Below are 23,321 nucleotides of genomic sequence, written 5' to 3'. Positions count from 1 at the left end.
TGGCTTTGAATCAAGGGTTTTGGTTCTGCCTCTTATTTCGATCCCGATCTGAAGTTGGATTTCAGATCTAAAGTGTGAAGGTGTTTGGAACTGAACAGGTATGTTGCTGGTGCTGTCAGGTTTAAATGTTATATGCATTCCTACACATTTCTATTCCATATAGCATTTAATGCACCACTCCACCACCCTGCTTTTCACATTCTCCTTAACTAATTTTTTTCTCCTGCCATCTTTTGTAAGGAGTCTCATCATTACAGCTCCCATTACCCCAGTTACTATAAGTATTGTCAGTCTCTCTGTTTTTACCCTGAGTCTTCATCCTATTAAAATTTGCCATTTATTAAAGGCACAGTCAACTCTGCTTTAAGAGATGTTGAAGGGCATTGTTCTTTTTGCTTCCTTTTACTAAATCTCTGTGAATGTAAGAAAAGCTTGCATGATCCCTTCTATTTATACATCGAAATAACTCTTGTTCAGTGACTGCCCCTTACCCTATAGATCCAGTCATCCATGCCAGAGGGGAGAAAAAAGTTTGTTGTGTCTATTCATTTTCACTGGATGTCATCCAGAAAGCAGAAATATTGCTGCTTAAGTAATGCTCATCTGTTGTTGATGAACTGCAATGAAGGGCTCTCCATACACCGTAGTTAATCTGTTAACATAAGATTTACAACTCACTGCAGTGCCATGCCAAACGTATGTCTTTAACACCTTTTCATGCTTTTTAACCTTAACTATTTGCCCTGACAAATCATTCTACTTTTTAAACTGCTGGGGCTCCCTAGAAATGATCTTAGGTGAAAAAGTTTTTTAAATGACCTGATTTTTTCCCCTCATCCTGAGAATTAAAGTTACTTGATATTTCGGCCCTCTGAAATATATATGAAAATACCAACATTTAAACCTATAAAAGGATTCCCCCAGCCAAACTGGAAAATGATCATTGGAAAGTACATGGTTAAACAAGGCAAGTCCTGATCCTGCAAGTCCTTACTCGCATGAGTAATCTTTACTCGTGCAAGAAGTTTCTTTGAATTATTGACTACTTGAGAGTGAAAATTGCGCTTGTGAATAAGAGATTACAGAATCGGCCTCGTCTGTTGGAAGTTTTCTGTTAAAGATATATTGGTCTGTTCATCAAATGTGCTCTTGCTAGCAATTACAGATGTTTCCACACATTACAGTATTAATGTTGGCACATTACACACACACACATATATATTTGTGTGTATATTTATATATATATAAATTGTGCCATGCTATTAATGCATACCTCCCTGTCTCCCAGTCGCTGGTTTCATAATGCACATAAATGCCAGTAGCACATTCCAAAACTGATATATAGGTTTGTGCCAATGAAAAGGAGTTAAATGAAATTTTTCTGATCTGAAGCAGTGACGGCCTTCCAGAGAGCCAATGAAGGATCTTCCCAGGGGAAGCAGCAGCTGGTTCCATCAGAAGAACAGCTTTGAATGCTTGTCAATTGAAAGATAAAGTGCTTTATATTTTGAGCAACATAATATACTAAGGAGATTCAGCATGAGCATGTCCACTTTGCTGTTGCCAGACCCTGTCTGCAAAGTACAGTTGTAACACAAACTCCAAATAGGTGGCAATAGAAGTCAGTCAATAAATCTGAGTAAGCTTTGACAAAGCGTCTCTGGGGAAGGCCAGGACGAAGAGGACCGAGATACACAATGACAAGCTTATTATTTTAAGTTTCATCTGAACTGGAGAAACTGAAAAATAAATTGTGTAAAAGACTGTGAAATATTTCCCTTGCGGTCTCAAAGTAATTGCAGACAGAGTAGCCAGCTACATATGGTTGTTGGTTGGTTACTTCTGTCTGCCATAAATACCTATCAAATAAATATACCATTCAGACCAACAAATAAAACTGGCATCCTTACATCCATTCTATTCTGTGACTCAAAGGAAAGACAATAATTTCTCTTGCCTTTTATCTATTTCAATAATACTTGTGGTTTGTGTGTATACACACACACACACACACACACATAGGTACCACTCCACACAAAAAATCCTTCAACTTCATTACCAAAAAATAAAACTAAAAAATGCCAGCTGCCATTATATATATAATAGCTGTGGGCATTTTTGTGTGTGTCTGATGAAGTTGAAGATTTTTGTTATGGAGCGGTACCTAATAGCCATTGCCGGCTATTGTAAAAGCTAAAAAGTATTGTAGCTTTCTTTTGCCTGTGTTTGCCCAGCCACCATTCTACATACTACAAGCACTGGGAAATTTCAATGACACAGCTTGGAATGGGTTCAGTGACCTCAATTATGCCCTCCCACCCACTCCAAACTCCTTTCAATTTGCAAAAAGCTTTAAGTGGACAAAACCCAGATGCCTTTTGCTTGTAGTTCAGTAAGAACAGATTGGGCATGTAGATTCTTGTCAAAGTGATGTATGTAGTTAATTTTCCATTAACTCTTTCTTAACTAAGGATTTTAAATTCTCAATTCCAAGTCCAGCACTATGCCTTGCTTTCTATTGCTTTTTAAAGTTCATTAGACCATGAGACCTCTTTTTAATGAACCTTGAAAAGCCATGGCTAGAGACCAGCTGATATGAAACAGACTCAGTCCCTGGTTCTGTTTTAAAAGGCAATTGCATTCTTTTGTTTCTGAAGCTGACCTTTTCATATTTAAATAATTCATCCTATTGTCTAAGATATTTCAAAAGGACTCACCAAATATAATCAATATAGACTTAATTTTTTGGATAGAAATAATTGCTTGTGAAAATGCTATCCAATTCAGCAAGTACGTGGGCCAGGGATGATCTTAAGAGCTTTGCCTGAGTTAGCTTGTTTCAACATAGATTGCTTCTATAACTTTTTAATATTGCCCAGACAGTGGATGGCCCCCAGAATGTTTTGTTACACTCTCTCTCGCTCTCTCTTTCATTCCGCAGAAACATGTGCTGTCAATAATGGAGGCTGTGATCGTACTTGCAAGGATACGGCGACAGGGGTACGTTGCAGTTGCCCAGTTGGATTTACCCTGCAGCCTGATGGGAAAACATGCAAAGGTCAGCTTCTGTTTGCTTTGCAATGCATCATTTGCCTTCAGCGGTATCAGTACTGGATGTAAATATTCAGATATATAATCAGTGCACTATTAAGGCTATTAATGGTGTAGTAATTGCATTTGAATTTATTAGTTTTCGCCTTCCTCTGGAGTAATTTTGCATTATGCATTCTAATGATTTTTATGTTTGTTTGAGATTGTTGTTTTTTTAAGAAATTAGACACCAAGGCCAAGATTTTCAAATCTGACCAGTGATTTCGGGGAAGCAACTTGAGAAACCCCAAAAAAGCCTGATTTTCAGAGTACTTTCTGAAAATCAGGCCCCTTTAATGTGTCCACCAATTGAGTCTCCCAGAATTGCTAATTACTTGAAAACCTTGGTCAGACTATTTACCCACACAAACAATCAATACGTTATCCCTTCCAAAGGAGAAATAAGGGAGAAGGATTTAGAATCAATAATCAAGGCCAAGTGATAGCTTCAGAGTATTGCACCACACTAAGAAGCAAATTAACAGACTCTCACTGCTCATTTCCTGCCAAAAACAATTAGCCAATTACAAGACAAAATTACATTATATCAGTATATTTATATAAGGCCAATACTGTAGGCCTTACTCAGCTTTCACTGCTCCAGTGGGAGTTTAATTTCATAGAATCATAGCAAGATCTTCAGATTTGGTCCCTAATGAGTGTAATTAAAACATGGGGGGAGGGGGAGTAACATCTGATATTTCTATCAACATTTGTTTTAAGTTAAGGAGACAGGGATTTACAGCTTTAATCCCTGATACTGCAAACACAAATGTGCTTAATCCCACTCAATGGGACTACTCACATGAGTAGAGTTGCATACGTTTTTGCAAGATCAGGGCCTACCTAAACCATTTTTCCACTTCAATACGTATTTCTTTTTAACTCAACCGCCGGACACTTGGTGATGGATATATAGTAGGACACTGCCTATAATGGTGTCACAAAGAGTATTTTGTTGTCACTCAGTGATTTAGCATAAATTGACCTACCTCACCGAGTAGCTGTTTAGATTATTTTTTTCTTAGAAGCAACTAGGAATGTCAGAAAATTTCCAGTCCAGACCTTGATGTTACTTAAAATAGTAAAACCCACAAAAATAAACATAAAACGTGTGGTTTCCCCTTGCTCCAACTTGAAAACTCCCACTGCTTGGGCATGATCCTGTTAGTATTTACTGAAATAACAGTCCATTTGCATGTTTATTGGAAAATAAAACATTTAAACTGCCATTGCACACAATGTTAATAGTTAAGGGTGAGCACACATCAAAAATCAGTCATTTCAGTTCAAACCACATAAAAATAAATGTTCATTTTTGCAAGCAGCATAGCTCAAGCCATAGAGGTTCAGTAACAGTGATTCCACGGAGTTCTGAAAAAGGAGACATTTTAATACTGTAACATACACCTACATTTGATCATAATGTTTATTACTTGAAACTACATCATGTAAAATAAAATGAATTCTAAATTTAGCTGGCTTCCAATTTGAGGTTGTCCCACTGGGCTCAAATGAAATAATATTTATATAATAATCAACTCTATAATTTGCATGATAAACAAAATGAAATATCCAATTGATTCTCAAGCCTAAGGTAAGAGATCTGAACTGTTTCACAGTATTTTTATGGGGAGAACATGTAAGAAAGACAATCTGTGTTATTTATGGTGTTGCAGATTTTTTTTTTTTATTATTTTTTAAATAAACAGCTACTGGGAATTCACTTTTATGGTTAAAAAGATCCTTCAAGTCATTTTTAACCATTCTGGGAGCTTTAGAAAAATGTTCTTCATTTTAAAACAGTAAAGTAAATGTTTTACCTTTGATTTAACCAGGTTGAATGTTTGTCTAATGTAGTATATTGCAGCCATTTAGGGCTTGATCCTGCATCACTGAAGTTAATGGGAGCTTTGTCATTAACTTAAGTGGACACAGGATCAGCTTCTTTAAAATGAGCCAATTGGGCTGCTTTTGTAGTTAACCACAGGCAACCCTATACACAAGTAAATCAGAACTGCATTTTAGGATTTATAGCTTCAGCATGTGAAAGAGAACATTTCCTCTGTCCCAACTGCCTCCTTCAGAGGTAATGACACTGCTGCCTTCTAGGATCCTCTTGCTAGTAGAGAGAACCTTAAAAGGGTGAACTAAAATTTTCAGTTGTTGAGTTTCTGCAGCAGTGGGATATTTTGATTTGATTTTTTCCCCCTGGCATTTTCAGGGGTTGAGTATTCTTTCTATTGGGGTTTATAGTGGCTAAGTCACAAGAACGATGCACCCCTCAAAGAAAGAAAGTCTTTCAAAGACATACACACAAGTTTTCTCCTTTCCTCTTTTTGTTTGACTCTTCTTGAGTTCAGTGCTCTTGGTTGATTGGGCCAAGTATTTCTTAAACGTGCAGTTCAATATGCCATGAATCTGCAGTAAGTACATACATATGGTAAGACCCTTTTAAAGCATCTGCAGGGACCACACAACTATCACATCCTGTCCCTAGTAGGACAGTATCTCCAGGTACAACAAACATCATAGCATCCACAAATGAGGTTTTTCATAGAAACGTTATTTTGAGAGGGTATTTCCAAATATTGAAGGAAAAAATACAACAGTATCTGTTGAGGGAGCAAAGTAGGGGTGTAAGTAGCAAACTAGCTATCTTGAAAGGTTTCTCAGTGCTCCATTGCTTCAACTAGGGATAAGTAAGCAACTACAGGGCCTCCTTCCAACCATCTCCTATTCCTAGAGTTAGCTTGTGATTAGACCTGGTTGGGAATTCACTGACAAAACTTTTTTTGTCGGAATATGCCAATTCATCAAAACCCAAACTTCATGGAAACGTACCAGTTTCAGCCATCCAGAATGGAATTTCTGGTTCAAATGAAAGCAAGAGAGGCCCACCCCAGAATAGCCAACAGAGCACTAAATGGGGCACTCACCTAGGTCTCCCACATCCTAACCACCCGGCTGTAGAATCAACCTCCTTCTCTCTGGCCCAGTGAATGTTTACCTATTTATACAAAATGGAACAGCTCCAATAGGAGTGAAAGGAGAGAGCCTGACTTAGAGCCTAGTAGCTTGGAGCTCTGCCTGATTCAGAGCAGGGACTTGAACTTGGGTTCTCCCACGTCCCATGTGAGTGGCCTAACTGCTAGGCCATTGGCTAGTCTAGTCTATAGCTGTTTCTCTCATGGGTTTGTTTTTCTTTTGTTGTGAGACTTTTTGAAAGGTATCATTTTTGTACCAATGAAGAACAAAAATAAATTTTGATACTCCAAAATTTTTTGTGAAACAAAATTCATGTTTTCCAGCCAGCTCTAAACGTAAATTAGTCTTTAAGGTTCTGAAATGTTTGGAAAATGTATGAGAGAGAGAGAGAAAGAGAGAGAGAGAGAGAAAGAGAGAGAGTGCATCTGGGTTTGGACATGAGGGGTCGAAGTCCCAGGAGTGAGCATTTTCATGTGCTATTTCCAGCCATAAGCAGAAGAAGCAGTGCCAGAAATCGCACAAGACTGCATGTTCTCATAAGGTTTCCAGCCTGCTTTTGCATCTCTATCTTATGGTATTTATACAGTCTGATAGAATATTGTTGCTGAGATTAAAGAAGTTTGGATAAGTTTGAGTAGGCTTCAGAGAAGCATCTGAACTTTTGTGTATTCACCCAAACTGTGAACCCTTTGAGGTTCACTCATCACTAGTTAGGAAGTAGCCAAATTTGGTTCATCGCTAGTCAGTCCTTTAACAGATTTCTTGTTAAAGCACAAGTTATTTGAAACTTTAGAATACTGGTATTTAAAGCCAGTGCAAGTCTTCTTATTTATTATTGTTAATTGCTGAGGTCAGACTGGGTAATTTAATGGTCCCTTCCCACCTTAAAAATGATGAAATCTATAAATGTTCTGTATTGCCTAGAAGCCCCAATCAAAGATCAAGACCTCATTGTGCAGACACTGTATGTTCACATAATGAAAAAACCATGTCCTTGTCCAAAATGTTGTCTTGTTTTTTTGTTTTTTTTAATATTATATATGTCAATAAAATGTTTAATATAAAAAAGACACAAGTATGCATATAAAAGAAAAAGGTATTTTTAGGGAGCATGTGTGTGTCTTTGTGTGTGCGCATGCATGATAGTCACAAAAGTCAGCCAACAAACCACTTTAAACTTCACTAACTGTTCTGCACTCTATTCACAAATGCAAAATATCTCCTCATATTTCACAACTGTATCATAAAAGCAGAAATGGACCCAAATCGCAGAATTCAGATCTGGATTGGGGTTTGAATTCTGAGCCCTGTTCCTGCCCCTTCACAAAAGGTTAGGAAGTGGATTCCAATGCAGCTCTAAATAGAAGTAAGATACAAGTAATGGGATGGACTGATTTTTCCGAGGCACTGCACATCTGCAGCTCCCACTGGCATCAGCTGGAATTGTGAGTCCTGCGTACCTCTGAAAATCACATCCTTTCTGTTCTGTTCTCTTGTCAGTGCAGTGTGCAATCGGATTTTTATCGCATTTCTAAAACAAAATAGGGGAGAAACAAGCTAGGTTTTCTGCTATAGTGAACCTTTTAGATTGCAAACAAGAATGCATTATGAGCAGGTTTCCCAGTCTAATAGCTCATTCCTTTTTAAAATATATTTCATGAGTTAATAGGGATGTGGATGGATTTCTGCATCACTACTCCGCCTTCTCTTATGTGGGGTTTTTTTTTGTTTTGGATTTATGAACATGTTTTTTTTTAGTGTTAAAGAATTAGCTAATGTTTTGTTGTTATTTTTAAGATGGTAAACTGCAGATTGATAGATTTTTATTCCACAATAAGATCAGAGAAGAGCAAGAAAAATTATCTGCAGCTGGAAGGACTGATTTATTAAAAAAAAGATTACAAGGCCTAAATGTGTATAGCTTGGCTAAGCAACAGCTCAGAAAGGGTTGTGGGCCTTCAGAATCATATGGCTGGATGTGGAAGCTAAGAAAAGCGACAAATTATTTCAGGTGATTCAGTAGAGTTAATCCAAAAGTAAAGACTGAAATAAAGAAAAGGAAAATTTAGACCAAATATTAGGAATAACTTCTAAGTGAGAGATACATAATATGTGGAATACTCTCAAGAGAAGTGGTGAAAGCTCTGGTACATGGGATAAACACAATTAGACTGGATGCAACATTAAATAATGTACGGTAAGAAAAGATCTGCATTGGCGCTTGGGGGATGCACTGGATAGTATGAAAAATCTTTTCCATCCATGACTTCTATTATTATGCAATCTTATGCCCTTACAAATATTCGTTGTGCAGTCCCAGTGTGGAATAAGAATAATGCTGATGTCTGTGGTGCATAGAGAGTGAGTCCAGGGCCATGCTGAGAGTAGTCAGGACCCAGATTCACCAAAATTTTACTCTCCCTCTGCTCTGAAAAATATCAGCTCCCACCCTAAGTGTCTTCTCATCTGGGTCTCTCTTACAGAAACCTCCTCTCAAGGTTCCTTTTGCTGTTCACCTCTGAGTACCATTTTTAGTAAGACAGAAACTTCATGTATCCTCCTCAGCTTAGTGCAGTATCCCCACTAGTGCCATTGCACCACGTTAGCAGCTTCTCCTGGGCTTTGGTGATGCACAGTCCCCCTTCTACTTTGATTGGGTCACCCAGGGCCCAGCCTGGTGCTGGTTCTGCCTTATATGCAGGGTGCTTGCTGGCCTCTCATTGGCCATTATGCTGTGAACATCCCAGACCACGTCCCATAATGCGTAGCATGATAACTCACCAAATTCAAAAGCAGAGGCTGCAGAAAGGATGGGAATCAAGTGATGCAGTGGCCTACTCTTCTTGTACCCTAGTACTTGCCACCTCTTTTCACCTTGGCTGTTGGCCCCCCATGTGGTAGGTATTGACAGCCACTTGGTCCATGGCTCTGCAATGTGTTGGCTTCTGAGAGCCTTTCCCCCACTGGATGCCCATTCCACAGATCTACCCCAAGTGACATATATCAAGAGATTAATCAGTTTAGCATTTTAATCACATTGGGTATAACATGCATAGCTGACAAAACAGGAGACACATTTAATAGAAGCTGTTGGGGAGCAGGGAGAGGAAAGTCAAAATAGATTGATTTGTAAAGACCCACCATCTCAGTGTGGAAAATATAGGGCTCAATTGTCTTTGGGCAGGTACTGAGTAGATGGAGAGAGAAAAGGTGGGAAGGAGGTTTTCTGACTAACTCATACACTGAAGAAGGGCCATGAGCAACTGCTGTCACTGCATACAGAGACTTCCCCCTTGTGTGTCCCTGGAAACATAAATTGGAACAAGAGGAAGGGCCACTCCGCACTGGTTGAACACTATGAGCGATGAAGCAGTCTGTACAGTCCTATAGAATGGGCAACTGGTGTGCTCCAGCTGTGCACCAGGAAATTAACAAAGGAATTGTGCACCCCGAAGTTCCCGCTGGATTAGTGCAAGTCCTCACTGCCCCCTATACAGACCAATGCCTTAAACACACAGTATGACCCAGAGACTGCTGCACTGTGAGCTGTTGGACTAAAATGGCAGGGAAAAAAGCTTTTTAAACTAGCTTAATAGAAATAGATTGTAAGGCTTTTGGAGCAGAGGTCATGTCTCATCTATGTTTTGTAAAGTGCCAAGTAACTGTACGACATTCTATAGCTCCTTTGTAATAGTAATGACATGTATTATAGCGTGTAAATGATTTCCTGCTACCTTGACTTCGTAGACAGACTAATCATCAGAGGGCAGATTCTCAGGTGGTAAAAATTGTCATTGACTTCAATGGAGCTATGACAAGTTTACACCAGCTGATGATCTGCTGCCAGGTATTTGCTGAATGACTAAATGCCACACTATTAATTCCTATTCACATATAGATCTTTGCAGGGTGCAGGTGATTTCATGGATGCTTATTTAAAAGACATAAAATACCTCCACAAGTCTCACACTAAAGATGGGGCATTTTATTTATTATGCTGTGCTAAGGAAGAGCCCTTCTTAACCTTCTGGCATATTGTTTAACTAGAGGGGTGTTATGCAGGGGTTATGTGACTGGATGCTGTTTATGCAAACATTTCTTGATCCTGCTGTCTCATTGTCATGGTTACCCAGCAATGTAATGTGCTCTCTACTTCCTTGAAACAGGCCCCCATCTTTTTGCATTCAGATGCCGCAGAGAAATGTGGCACTAATGTGTTTAAATACTTGAATGTGCTGCAGTGGGAGCATCAGCAGGAGATGTGTTTGTAAACTGTTCTCTTTGCCCTCCAACTCTACTTTGTAACCTGCCGACGCTGTGACAAAACTAAAAGTAAACTAGGGGAATATACAAACCGATTAAAAGATTTCAATCTAAGGTGTAAGGTCATGATCCAAAGCCTATTGAAGTAAATGGGGGTCTTTGCATTGACTTAGCTAGGCTATGGATAAGGCCCAAAAAGGAGGTTAGGATTTCATTGAAGCCTCTTGCCATAGTATAATGCACTTGAAATCATTTTGGTTGCGAATATGTGAAAATGAATTATTTTTTTAGGGTTGAATTGTTTCTGTGAGAGCAGTGTTTCTTTTGTTACAGAATAAACAACAGGTACTTCTGAGATTAAATTAAGCAAAAACTGTCATGTCTTGCTTAAAGTTGAACTGAAATCCTTTCTGAAAATAAATAAATCTAAAATAATAATTGACACCAAGTTGATACCAGGGTATAGTCCAAATCTTGAAGGCCGTCCTCTGTTTCATTCAGACCTTACTAGAACTAAGTGAATAATTCACATTGAATATTTTCTCTGGCCAGTTTGGCTTCTTAGTCTGGCCACAGAATATCTGTGAGCAGCTGTGATTTCCTCAAGTTTATTAATTAGTCAAAATTATTAAATATATTTTTTCTCTATATTGGATCACACTGGCTAAAGATACTAGAATGACATCTTGCAAATCCAGATCAAATCATTTGAAACTTTGAGACAGTCTCTCCTTTCTTGGAAAGGCCCAGCAGAAATAGTTGTAAGTGCTGTTTCCCAGTGATCTCAATTAGTGTGTAATTGTTAATTTGGCACTTCAGATATTTGCTTGCTTGAGTGCTGATATTGGCTGTATAAATTGTATTGATTTGGATGCGATTGGTTAGATAAATTGTTTCTATTCCCTGATTAGATGAACATCCAAGTTCATCCAATAGAAGTACCTGCCCAGGCTGAATTAAGGTTCTTGTTCCCTGACTACCCTAGTATCCAACTTTTAAATTAGTTTTCCAAGACCCTCAATGCCAGTATAATTTCACAGAGAGTAAAATACACCCCCATCCACAGATCCTGCTTAAAATTATGCACCACTAAAGTGTTCATCATGGTGTATTGAATGGGACCTAAGTGGCACTTAGGGCCAGATTTTTTAAGGTATTTAAGCAGCTAAATGCCTTTGAAACACCTTTACAAAGTCACCAGATCAGTGCATTTTAAAACATGAGTTGAAATGATCTCCTCATTGGGACCCCACCCTAAAATCCTTTCTCAGGCAAAACTTCTGCTGACAGGGTTTGGCTCTTTCTTACTTGGTAAGGCTTGGGTTCTGTGAATCTCCTATAACAGTTAATGATATCAGTAACGCCCAAAATCATGCAAGGAACGTTGCTCCCTGCTCTGTGTTATGTGGTGTTAGTATTGTATGGGGGACACAGAATTCTGGATTCAGGTCTTGGCAGGTACAAAAAGAGTCTTTTTTCCGTTGACCTTTGAATAGAAGTAGCAGGTTGGATCAGACTGTCAGACACTTACTAAGATGTCAATTTAGGCAAAGAATGTAGCTTTCTCTGTCCTACAAACTCACCATATATAGTGAACAAAAAGGATTTCTGCCATCAGCGCTCTCAAGGTGCACTCTCCAAAGGGAAATCATATAAAAGTAAATGGCTTGAAAGAGTAAACACAAATGAAATAAAGAAACAGCTGGTGACCACCTCTTCCACTTTAGTTGCAGTACCATGGTGCTATTAAATGTCAATCACAGACTTACAAGCAGTGGTGGGTCTAAGACATTTAAAAAGGGACCTCGGGAACAGTGAAAGGGCATAGCTGAAAGAGGTGAAGCCCTAATGGCTTTGCTAGCAATGCAATTTGAAGGAAAGGTCTTCTAGAATATTCTGACCTCAAATTAATTGAAAGGCATAATGAATAGCTGCCTGAACATTAGGACTAAGCACAGAGATAATGTGTTTAGCAGCAAATGCCAGGTAAAGCTGACACAACTGCAAATTTGTGACTTTCTGCCTTTCTCGGTTTCTTTTGGCTTCCCTTGATAATTATATTTCCTGAGACGGTCAGTTACCTGCTTGGCATATCTTTTAATAATGAAATACTTAATGCAGCTAATAAAAGTCTTACTGTTCTAGTCCTACTGCTAATACTGAACCATACCTTTCCTCTGTTGCCACAGCATTTCAGTGAGAATAGAATGATGTGCATCTATGAAACACCACAGAATCATGAAAAATTCTGCTTATATATCGCACTGTACCAATAACTTGATTTTTAGAGTAGAATGGGGGAAACTGAGCCTTTGTCTTAACCTGGTCTAATGTATAATGGTGAATGGCGTGGTCAGTTTTGCATTTAGAACCATTACATAGCCCCTCTAGGATTGTCTGCATATAAAGTGTGCTACTTGTTTCAGGCACTCTGAATGGAGAAACTGGCCTGCGTCTATAGAGTACTTTGACCAAGGTTTTCAAAAGTGGCTGATGATTTGTCATGCCTCTGTTTTTGGGCGCCCAACTTGAGACAGTTTAAAGGCTTTTCATAAGGCAGGTTCTCAGCACCGTCTGAAAATCAGGAGCTTTTTGAAGAATCTCAAACTGAGCACCCAAAAATTCAAGCACTTAGACTCCCTAGTCGCTTTTGAAAATCTTGGCATTTACCTTCAAAGCCTCAATTCTGCAAACATTTTTTCATTTGCTAAACTTACTCACATGCGTAGTTCCATTGACATCTTTAGGACTACTCACAAGCGTCAAGTCTGTAACTGTTGCAGGATCAGGGCCTAAGTCATTCCTGATGGCTGTTTGGTGATCACTGTGAAATGAATTGATAGTAGTCCAGTTACTAGCAAACAAGTGTCTGTATCACAAACCTGTCATCTATAGTGGTAACCACTTTTACACCCTTCTTGGCAGCCTTGATCGAGAAGTCAAGACTGATTAGACATGGAGAGTGAACTATCCTCTGATCTAGGGGTGGGGCAGGGTGGAATTTGTGTTTTTGTTGTACCTGATGTATGGATAAATAAGACACCTCACTCTCCAGAAAGAGCAGCCAGGCACCTTTCACATTGATTTTCAAAGAATTCTTTTGAAATGAGATAAAGTGAGGAAGTAGGCAGGGAATGGCTCTGAAGAGTTTTCTATTCTGTTCTGTTTAGTCTTATTTCCGGCTCATCACTATATTAGCCAAGCACATTGATCTGGAATAAAGTGGAAGGCAGAGAGAAGTTAATGCAATATGTAAAGAGAGATATGTAAAAGGGATAATGTTGGTAGGTAGAGATAAAAGAGCAAAATATCACACAGGAAGAAAAGAACATAAGCAGTAAATAAAATAAGAAACTGAAATGAGATGACCAGGAAAGAAGCACTCAGGATGATACAAGAGGGGAAAGAGGTCGGTAATATAGGTAGAGCAAGTGGTACGTGTCTCGTGTCATAGTTATGAAAGAACCTGTCATGTTCCTATTACACTCCTCTGTGGACAAATGGCTAGATTCAGGAGGTAGAATCTTCAAACATAAGAGTTTGGACATTGTCTCTTAACGACTCAAGATAAGCCACTCTTTGGTAAACATTTGGGGGTTGTTGTTTTCCTTACAGTCCCCACTTCCCCATTAAACTAAACCAATATTTTCATACGGTAGATGTCCTAATAGCCAGGTCAACTTAAGGTCTTCATAAATTATTACAGAGCAGCTCCAATTCCATCACACCTCCTACACAAGGCTGTGTGCAAACTACAATCTAGCCCTGTGTGTTTGTGTGCCTAAAGATAATGAGAAAGAGATCAAATTTAAAGAGCACTCGAATTTACTTCATTTAGTTCCACTGCATTTCTAAGTTTTAAAAATACAAAAGAAATTAATAACTAAAGCAAATGGAATAGTAAAATATATATATAAACACTAGCAAAAAAAAACCATTGTAAAATTCACAAGAGGGACAACTGACATCTATACTATTATATTCAAGAATCATAACCATAAAGACTTTGGACCTGTCCATGTTTTACAAGGAACTGTATTAAAGAGCCTGGTTTCATCTTGTAACAGCTATTTTGTGGCTGAACCAAAACCCAGATTTGAACAACTTTCTATTTTGGGGGAGTGGAGAGGGCTTGAAATCCGGATATAAACTTTGTGGCTCAAAACCATCTTTCCTTTTAATGGCAAAACACCATCTTAAATTCAGTTTTACACTCATGAACTGTAGGCAATGGAACAGAGGATGTAAAGAGGAATGGGTTTGCTTTATAAATTCACATTAGAAGAGCACTAATTCATTCTTCAAGAAGATCCAGAGTGCAAAAACATAAAGAAACTAGAGTTTGAATAAATGAATTAACAAGAGACTGATTTGAAAAGGGACAGTAATGAAAAGGTGCCTACTTGAATGACTAGCCCAGCACTTATAGAAGGAGAAAAAGAAAGCATACTTACAGTATCATATAAACTATCAGGATTGGCAGCCAATATATTTAATAATGGCTGGACTATAAAATTTTAGCAAAATGCTTTCCTTAGAAACCTGTTATGCAATGGAAGATCATTCCTGTCCATTTTCAGTGCTGTTAAGTAACTAAAGGAGTTGGAGAGCAGCATGCCACTTTGAGGAATCAGGTGACAGCTTTGTAGTCAAAAGCAGAAGAGATGATGTAGAGATTGAGTTGCATTTTTAAGTTGAGTAGGAAAGATGAAGGAAGTTGGCAAACTCTCTGGATAGATTCTACGGCTGCCACCCAGGATCCACCCCCAACATAGGACAGAGGAGAACAGAGGAGTTCTTGGTGATCAGAACTGGCAAGCAATGGCAGCAAAAGGGTAAAATAAGACTCTAAGACAATGGAAATAGGTTGGGTGTAGCCATGAAGGACTTTGAGAATGAGGAGAACAACTCTGAATTGGAAACAAGCGTCTTTTAGGGTGAGAATGAAAGGGTTTTGGGGTGATTCAGTGTAGATATGAGGTTCTGGAAACAGAAGTTAGGTGATTTTTTTTCAAGACATAGAAGAGAGACTTGTAATACTCAAGGTGCTACGTGACAAATGCTTATATGAGGGATTCAGTGGTGTGTTGAGATATTAACATGTGTGGGTTTTGAGTGTAGTAATGCGAGATGCAAAGGAACACTTGCTTTCAAAGGGTACTCCAAGTCTGTGGATCTGAAAGGAAGGTCAGAGTCGAAGGAGGCTGTTGATAAGCTGGAGATACAGCTGAAGTTATTTTAGTTGCCAAGTATTTATCTTGGTACAGAGCCAGACTACATGTATGAGACAAAGGGAAGGGCAGGGTTAGTTAAGGATGTGAAGGAGATGAGAAATTGAGTCACTCTGGCATAAAAGTGGTAGTTAAGTTCAAGTTGTTAGTTGCCCAAGTGGGAAGAGGTATCTAGAGACGTGTACAGAGCTGAGACCAGAGCAAAGTGTTGGGGGCCAACTGGTTGAGGCCAAAATTTTCAAAAGTAGATCTAGAAAATCAGGTCACTTACCTAGGAGTTAAATATGGATTAGAAATCTAACTTTAGGCTTCTGTGTTTGACAGTCTGGGCCTTACCATCCAAGGCATAGTGACCTCTAGAGGCAAAAAGCAATTAGGACTATAACCAAGTGAGGAGAGAGCTAGTGACATCTGCAGGACAACTGAGAAGTCTGGTGGGGTCAGTAGTGTCAAATGCTGCATGGAGGTTGTGGATAAGGTTATGAGAGGAGCTAAGATCACCTGGGAGTCACTAACCATCCTGAAGACACCTGTGAGGTTGGAAGACCAATCAGAACGAATCAAGGATGCTGTGGTTGGGAGAGAAGAAGAGAATATTTTTCTCTAGTATTTTGAGGAGAAAGGGAAAGGAGAATGTGGGGTGGTAGTTGCTGATGGGGGTCAAAGGTGGGTTTCTTGGGGAGTGGTGTGATGACCACACTGTATAGTCTGACAGAAGCAGACTGACAAAAGAGTTTGAGACATGGTGAGGTGAGATGGTAAGGGCACAAGGAGGTTTGTGTGATTTTCTTTGAGGAGCAGATAATGTTAGTAAGGTCAGATATGGTGAGACAAAGATGTTGGAAATTTGGGGATTTGAGGAGAGTCAATGGTAGTAAATGCAATGTTGTTGACTGCCATCATACGTGGATGCATTTTTGGCATAGACCAATGTGGCAAACTCTCTGCACTGGGTGATGGGAAGAACAGAAAAGGAATCGGTTGAAAGAATCTGATAGAGTTGAAAGAATGAACACTGATTACCAGTGCTTTTGTAGATTACAAAATAATCAATACCTGTTTTTGCAGATAGAAGGGAAGCATTACAGATGGCTACATAGCATTTACAGACTGTATGATAGACAAGATTTTGGTGCACCACCATTTTGTCTTTTGCTCTGAGAGCACAAGTTCATCCATTGTAGTGAGGGTTCTAGAGGGACAGAAAAACAGAGAATGTTTCTAAATGGGCAAGTTGGATGTGAGATGTGGGAAGGATGGAGTTATACGGTAGTAGAAAGTGGAAGAGAGGGTGGGATAAAAAGTAGTCCACAGAAGTCAGAGCATAAAAAATGTTCAAGTTAATATTAGCAAAAGGAGAAATATGAACAAGGTGTCGGGTTACTGAGGTGGAGATTAAATTTATAGGGAATAATCCTTGAATCTGAGCAGGCAACTAAGTGGCTAAATTGCAGGGGGATATCCTAATTATCAGATCAAGGGATTTGAACATGCATTTGGACAGGAACAGACTGGGCCAAATTCTGCTGACAGTGGTGTTGCATTGGGGTACCCAAGAGCAGAATTTGGCCCAAATTTTCTAAGAGGGAGATGAAATTGTGGGTGATACTGTTTTCAGCTGCTGGTGAAGTGGATGTTTGTCATAAGTGGGAAGCTCAACAAGCAGAGATGACGTGATAAACTGGCAGGATTCAGAAAACAAAGGGAAATGTTGGTTAGCTGAAAAGGTAGGCAAAGTGCAGAACTTGAGAGCAGAGTGGATGGGAGGGGCAAGGACGGGCGGAGTTGAGAAGTAGTTTATTGACAGTGCTGACATTGGCAAAATCGCTAATGAACTACCTGGGAGCATAAACTCACTGGGAACCCCAAAAGCTTAACACTGACCCTGTCAACTGATCTAGTTTCTGAACACTTGTGTGGATTCTATTGCCCCTTCCCTTGGTTTTTGATAGTCAGACCTTTATTTTTTAATTGAAGATGTTCCATCCATTTGTCTGGTACAGAGTCTTCTATAAAAGACAAATGTAGTGTGCCAGATTACCTTCCAATAAACAATGGAACATTCAGGTCAGATGTCATCTAACTTGTAACTTTCAACTATTCAGTCATATCACACAGTAAGTATTTGTATTACATTTTTGGTTGTCATGACCTGGCAATATTCCTCTTCCAAGGAAGCTTGCGGTTGTTATTTGTCTTTGCGTTCGTCTCATTTGAAAATACTAGATCCTTTAAATTATTGCTTGAGAGGGTCATATTTTGCCTTTTAGTTGTTAAAAAGACTTCACATTCCTCCAACAATATAAAATGCCCTGAGGGTCAACAACCACAATATATTATGTAAAGATATACCACACATTCTGCAGTTTGGGGTTTGGTTAAGGCAGCAAGCTATTCATAGTCAATGATATTCAAGACTGAAAAGTAATTTTTTTATTCTTCTATTTTATTGCCATAAAAACAGCTACTTTTTATATGTGGCTGGATCCTGCTCCCACTGAAGTAGCTGGCTTCAGTAGAAACAGGATTGGGACCTGAAAGGTTAAACTAAGAGCTATGAAAGGGCTTTGGGGCAAATTGTTTCTTGATCCATTTATTTATTGATTGATTGATTTACTGTGATTCATTATCATCTCTGAGTGATTTGAACTGGTGTAGAGTTGTTTTCTGCTTTGTACTGTTCCTCTTCACTAGGAGTAGCCAGGAAACAAACTGCAGCCCCAATTGTTGGTATGATCATAGTAAAGGGGATGTTGCAGCCAGCATGATTTCAGTGGGATTGCTGGGGTGGGGGGGGCAGGTCAGTGCAGCTGTTGGCCTTAGAACTGCAGTGTGGTGCAAAGTCTTTTTTATTTTTCAGAAAACCTTCAGTTTTAGTTTTAAACTTATGTAACGAAACCAAACAGAAATCATAGCACCGTTTCCAGACAGAGCTTTGTAACTACATTTGTTCAAAATAAATATACACCCTTCTTCAGCAGATCGCAGTTCAAGAAAAAGTGAAAATAGCCCAAATTAAAGGGACTCTGTCAAGATAAAAAATAATGGGCTAAACCCCGAGGTGCTTACTCAGACCTCAGTTCTGCAATTCACTGCATGCAGGCTCTGTGGTGCGCCTGGACAGAGGTCCATTAATTTCACTGGGACCCATGCAGGGGCAGCAAATTGCAAAATCTGCCATTTGTTTTCACTAAGCTCTGACCCAGGCAAAACTCTCATGGACTTGAGTCAGAGTTTTGCTCAAGTTTGCCCTTAGTAAAAACTGAGGGTCTGATCCAATAAGCATGCATGGTGCTTCGTACAAACCATGAGCAATCCCACTTACTAGAGATGAGAGAAAGGATGGACCAATGGTTAGGACACTAATTTAGAACCAGGTTCAATTCCCGCCTCTGCTACAGACTGCCTGTGTGACCTCAGACAAGTCACTTAGTTTCTCTCTGCTTCAGTTCCCCATCTGTGAAATGCAAATACATTAAAGACTGGGGTACTGAGATAATGTGGTATTGGGGGGGCCACAGGAGTACCTCAGAAAAGTAAATAGTAAGCTTAGCAATATTAGCCCCATGTTTTTAATATTGCCATACAAGTCTGCCTGTCTACTTACTATTCCATCAGAGCACCTCCCAGTCCTTAATGTACCCATCCTAACACCACTGTAAACCTCTCTAGGTTAATTTCACTCTCTTTCCAGTCCATTTCACTTTGTGGTTGTCCGGTCTCAAAAACAGTGCTGCTGTTTGAGTTGACAACACTGCACTGACATGTTTTTAAGTTAGTAAAAAAATTAACTGTTTTCAATGAAATTTTATAATGAAAATCCTGTCTTTTCATATTAGGCTTAGTAAATCCCTCCCTTCAAAAAATTAGAATTCAGGGCCTAAACTATGTTGACAATGTCTCTTAAGTTTTCCACTTCTGATGCTTTTTGTGCTCTATAAATCGAATTAACTGTAATAAGAAAATAATAGGACATAATGTTTGTTTTACAAGGTGATTGATCTCTTGGCAGCCTGGCAGGCTTTTTTATTGATTGATTGGTGGATAATGTCAGAGTGGATATGTCCTGAAGGTAAAAAGCTGACACTTAAATCCATGTGTGACAGATTACCATCTGTATTTGAAGACAGGTTTCTTCTGGAAATTGCAAAGATTTCCAGAAAAAAAGGGAGAAAGTGACATGAGAGAAATTTGTTGAAACCTGCCTCAACCTTTCCATGCTCTGAGAACATTTGCACAAAGCTCTGTGCTTTGTGGGCACCATGTTTTCAAGGAGAGAGGGATTTAACTTTTATTCGGACCATCCTTGTCTGACCGATCTAGTTTTAATTTTGGTAATTAAGGAAATGCCTTACTGAACAACCAAACCCACAAAACTAATTAAATGGAAAACTTTTTAAGTTGCTACTTGGTGGCTAATGATTATCATATATTATACTTAATTAGCTCCTTGGGAGGGAAAAGATGGTGATGTGGTTAAAGGAAGGGAATCAAGGAAGATGGGTTATGTGCTTGATTATTTCTTTTTCTAACTGTTTTTTACTTCATGTGTGATGCTAAGCAAGTCACTCATCATCTCCTTTCCATCTTGGTTTTCCCATCTGTAAAAAATTACCATAACAATACTTACCCAACTCACAGGAATGTTATGAAGTTTTAATGCATTGAAATTTGTAGCATGCTGACCTTTGTTATCATCAAATGTGGGAGGCACTATATAAGCATTCAGGTATTATTTCCTCCTGAGAGATGTAAAGCAATTTATAGGCCATGAGCTATATTCTGAATTTACATTCACATGTGCAGCAATGGAACCTGCATGCATGTATCTGGAGGCAGAATATGATCGTATAGATCTTAACCCACCTCCAAAATGCAGCCACCTCAAGGTAAAACACAGCAACTGCTGAACAGCATGCAATTTCCCTAAACAACTAGTACTTTGGGATAGGAAGTGAAGAAAATTGTATCCAAATTAAACTGTGCAATATCAACTTTAAAATGAGTAGGACTCAAAAGTAATATTCTTTGATAAATAAGGGGAAAAAATCCGTTTTGCTAAAGGATTGTTCCTTGTAATGAGATTGCATAAAGACTGAGGTGGGAAAGGGGAAAACATTGGTTATTATATCAGTAAAATTCATATGAAACCCATATGGAAAAATACAATATTTTTTGCTTATATACCTCTGTTTCTCTCTTGAGCTTAAAGAGGCAAGTATTATTATTCCATTTTACATATGGGGTAATTCAGGTAGCGAGATGTTGAGTGACTTACCCAAATTCTTAGTAGAAGTCAGTAGCAAAACTGGGACTATAACTCCGGACTCCGTACAATCCACTAGACCACAACCGTCCTGACGTTTTTCAGGAATAGCATAGCCTAAATTCAGACTTAGATTCCATTGCAACTCCATCGAAGCCAATGGGGTTGCAACACTGGGGCTGAGGACAGAAATTGGCCCTATAGAGCTAATAAAATGTACTGGACATACACTATTTGAAATATTACAGAACTAGCCAATTTTCCTGATATTTAAAATAGCCCATGGAATATGAACAGTGCTGTTGATACGTTTACATTAATTCCTACGTGTTAAACATATTTCAGATATATTGTCAGATGATACATATATTAAATATAGTTCTATTATTTGCCATATAGTTTTAATACCGTGAATATTGGCCACTCTGGTCATATTTTGTATGCATGTTTATTTATTGGTGTATATTCTACATAAGTGTGCAGTGCACAGCTGTGCCTTCTGCCCCAGCGACAGAAGTACTGCCTAAGCAGTGTAGCCTAGTGGATAGTGCATGGGTTTGGAGCCCTGGGTTCTATTCCCTAGTCTGCTGGGTGACCTTGAGCAAGTCACAGCAATTCTCTGTGCCTCAGTTTCCCAATCTGTAAAATGGGATAATGCTATTGGCCTCCTTTCTAAAGCACTTGGAGGCCTACTGATGAAAAATGCTATACAAGAGCTAAGTATTATCATAACTCAGTGGGAGCAACTCAGTAGAGAACGCATCAGCAGACCAGAGCTCCCAACAGTCCCATGTTTCACAGGATTGTTCCTTTTTAACCCACAAACCCTTCCTTCCTGTCAAGGGAGCCAGGCCAAACCTGAGCAGCATTGCAATTCCATGCACTGGGGCCAGGCCGACACCTGGAGTGGGGAGCCAAGCCCAGCCAGCCCTGTGGGACAGGTGGCACATGAGCTGCCACTCCAGGGTGAGTGTGGCTAGGGTCACTCTGGAACTCCCCTCCCATGGTCTTCCCTCCATCCCACCTTATCCCTCCAGGACCTCCCACCACCACCAGGGATAGCACCCAACACCGTCCCACACACACACACACGAGCCTCTCATCCCCCCACGAGGGCAGGACTGGCCCGTTCTAGCCTCTTTGAATGTTGGGAAGTATGGAAGACTAATATCTATATCAGCAAGGGCAATTGTAGTAACAAGATTTTCAAATGATTGGCAACTTTTAAAGGCAGAAGAGCAAGGTCTGGTCAATACTTAAAACTTAGGTTGACATAGGTACAGCCCTGAGGGGTGTGAAAAACTCCACATCCCTAACTGCCATAGCTGTGGGACAGCTGCAGCTAGGTTGATGAAAGAATGCTTCTGTTGACCTAGCTACCATCACTCAGGGAGGGGGAGTCCCTACGGTGATAGAAAAACCCCTCCCATTGCTGTAGTCTGCATCTACACTATGGGATTACAGCAGCATATAACTATGGCATCGGAGCTATGCCACCATAGCGTAGACGTGGCCTGACACAGAGAGATGGTACGACAGTGACCTGGGGAAAAAGAGATACTGTTAGGAAAAATTAGCAAGATAGTCCACTCCCTGGACAAATTAGATGTAATTATCCAGGACAGGGGCAGCGAAAGTGTGAGGTAACACCTCTGCAATGGAAATATTATGGGGGCTCCACCTCCATATAAACTCATGCATACCAGGGGGCTGAAGGGGTGAGGGAGAGGTGAGATAGTGGATGTTGCAGGGCCCAGGGAGGAGGAGAGGCAAGAGCAGGACCCAGAGGGGCTGGAGCAGATGCTGCGGGACCTAGGAGCAGGGAGCTAGTGTAAATGGTGAATTCTCTGTAACTTAAAGTCTTTAAACTGTGATTTGAGGACTTCAGTAACTCAGCCAAAGGTTAGGGGTCTATTTCAGGAGTGGGCGAGGTTCTGTGGCCTGCAATGTGCAAGAGGTCAGACTAGATGATCATGATGGTTCCTTCTGACCTTAAAGTCTATGAGTCTTATGAGGGGCTGGAATGGACCCGGAATCCAGTAGGAACCCCTGCGACCCTCCTTTCCAGCCTGAAGCTGGTTGGTTTCCTCCCCCTCCGACTGAGTATCAGTACCTCCTGTCACTCCCCCTCCTATCCCTCTGCCTCCCCTGTCCTGTCATGGATATTCTAAAATTGGCTTTATTAGTCCTGATAATCTGTCATTAATCAATGTAACACAGGGTGTGAAGTTTTTGTAACCATTTGAGCTTGGTCTTGGAGTATATTGTTTTCTGGGTGTGATAGCATTTTAAAACTGTAAAGGGTTAGACAGACACATGCAGTTCAAATATTTGTCCAGCCATTGAAATGAAGAGCCTCACTTCCAGCATACAAACTTGCTTTGTAAATTGTTGTCAGGTATCTGTCTAAGAGAGAAGTGGTGATTGCACATTGATTGCCCTTTCAGTGCCTTTTAACCAGCTTATGTAAAGTTTTAAATTAT

General features: G+C 39.7%; 1 protein-coding gene across 1 annotated transcript in view; it reads left to right on the top strand.

Moving 5' to 3' along the window:
* SCUBE1 (signal peptide, CUB domain and EGF like domain containing 1) overlaps positions 1-23,321 on the top strand; it is a 306,573-nt gene that overhangs the window by 193,654 nt on the left and 89,598 nt on the right. Inside the window, exon 8 of the mRNA XM_026652281.1 lies at positions 2,942-3,058. Coding sequence (XP_026508066.1) covers positions 2,942-3,058 — 117 coding nt within the window. The remainder of the gene's footprint in view (positions 1-2,941; positions 3,059-23,321) is intronic.

This window comes from Terrapene carolina, unplaced genomic scaffold (genome assembly GCF_002925995.2).
Source record: "Terrapene carolina triunguis isolate 2854851 unplaced genomic scaffold, T_m_triunguis-2.0 Scaffold112, whole genome shotgun sequence".
Taxonomy (NCBI): domain Eukaryota; kingdom Metazoa; phylum Chordata; order Testudines; family Emydidae; genus Terrapene; species Terrapene triunguis.
The sequence above is the reverse complement of the archived record's forward strand: the minus strand, read 5'-3'. Positions and strand labels throughout refer to the sequence as shown.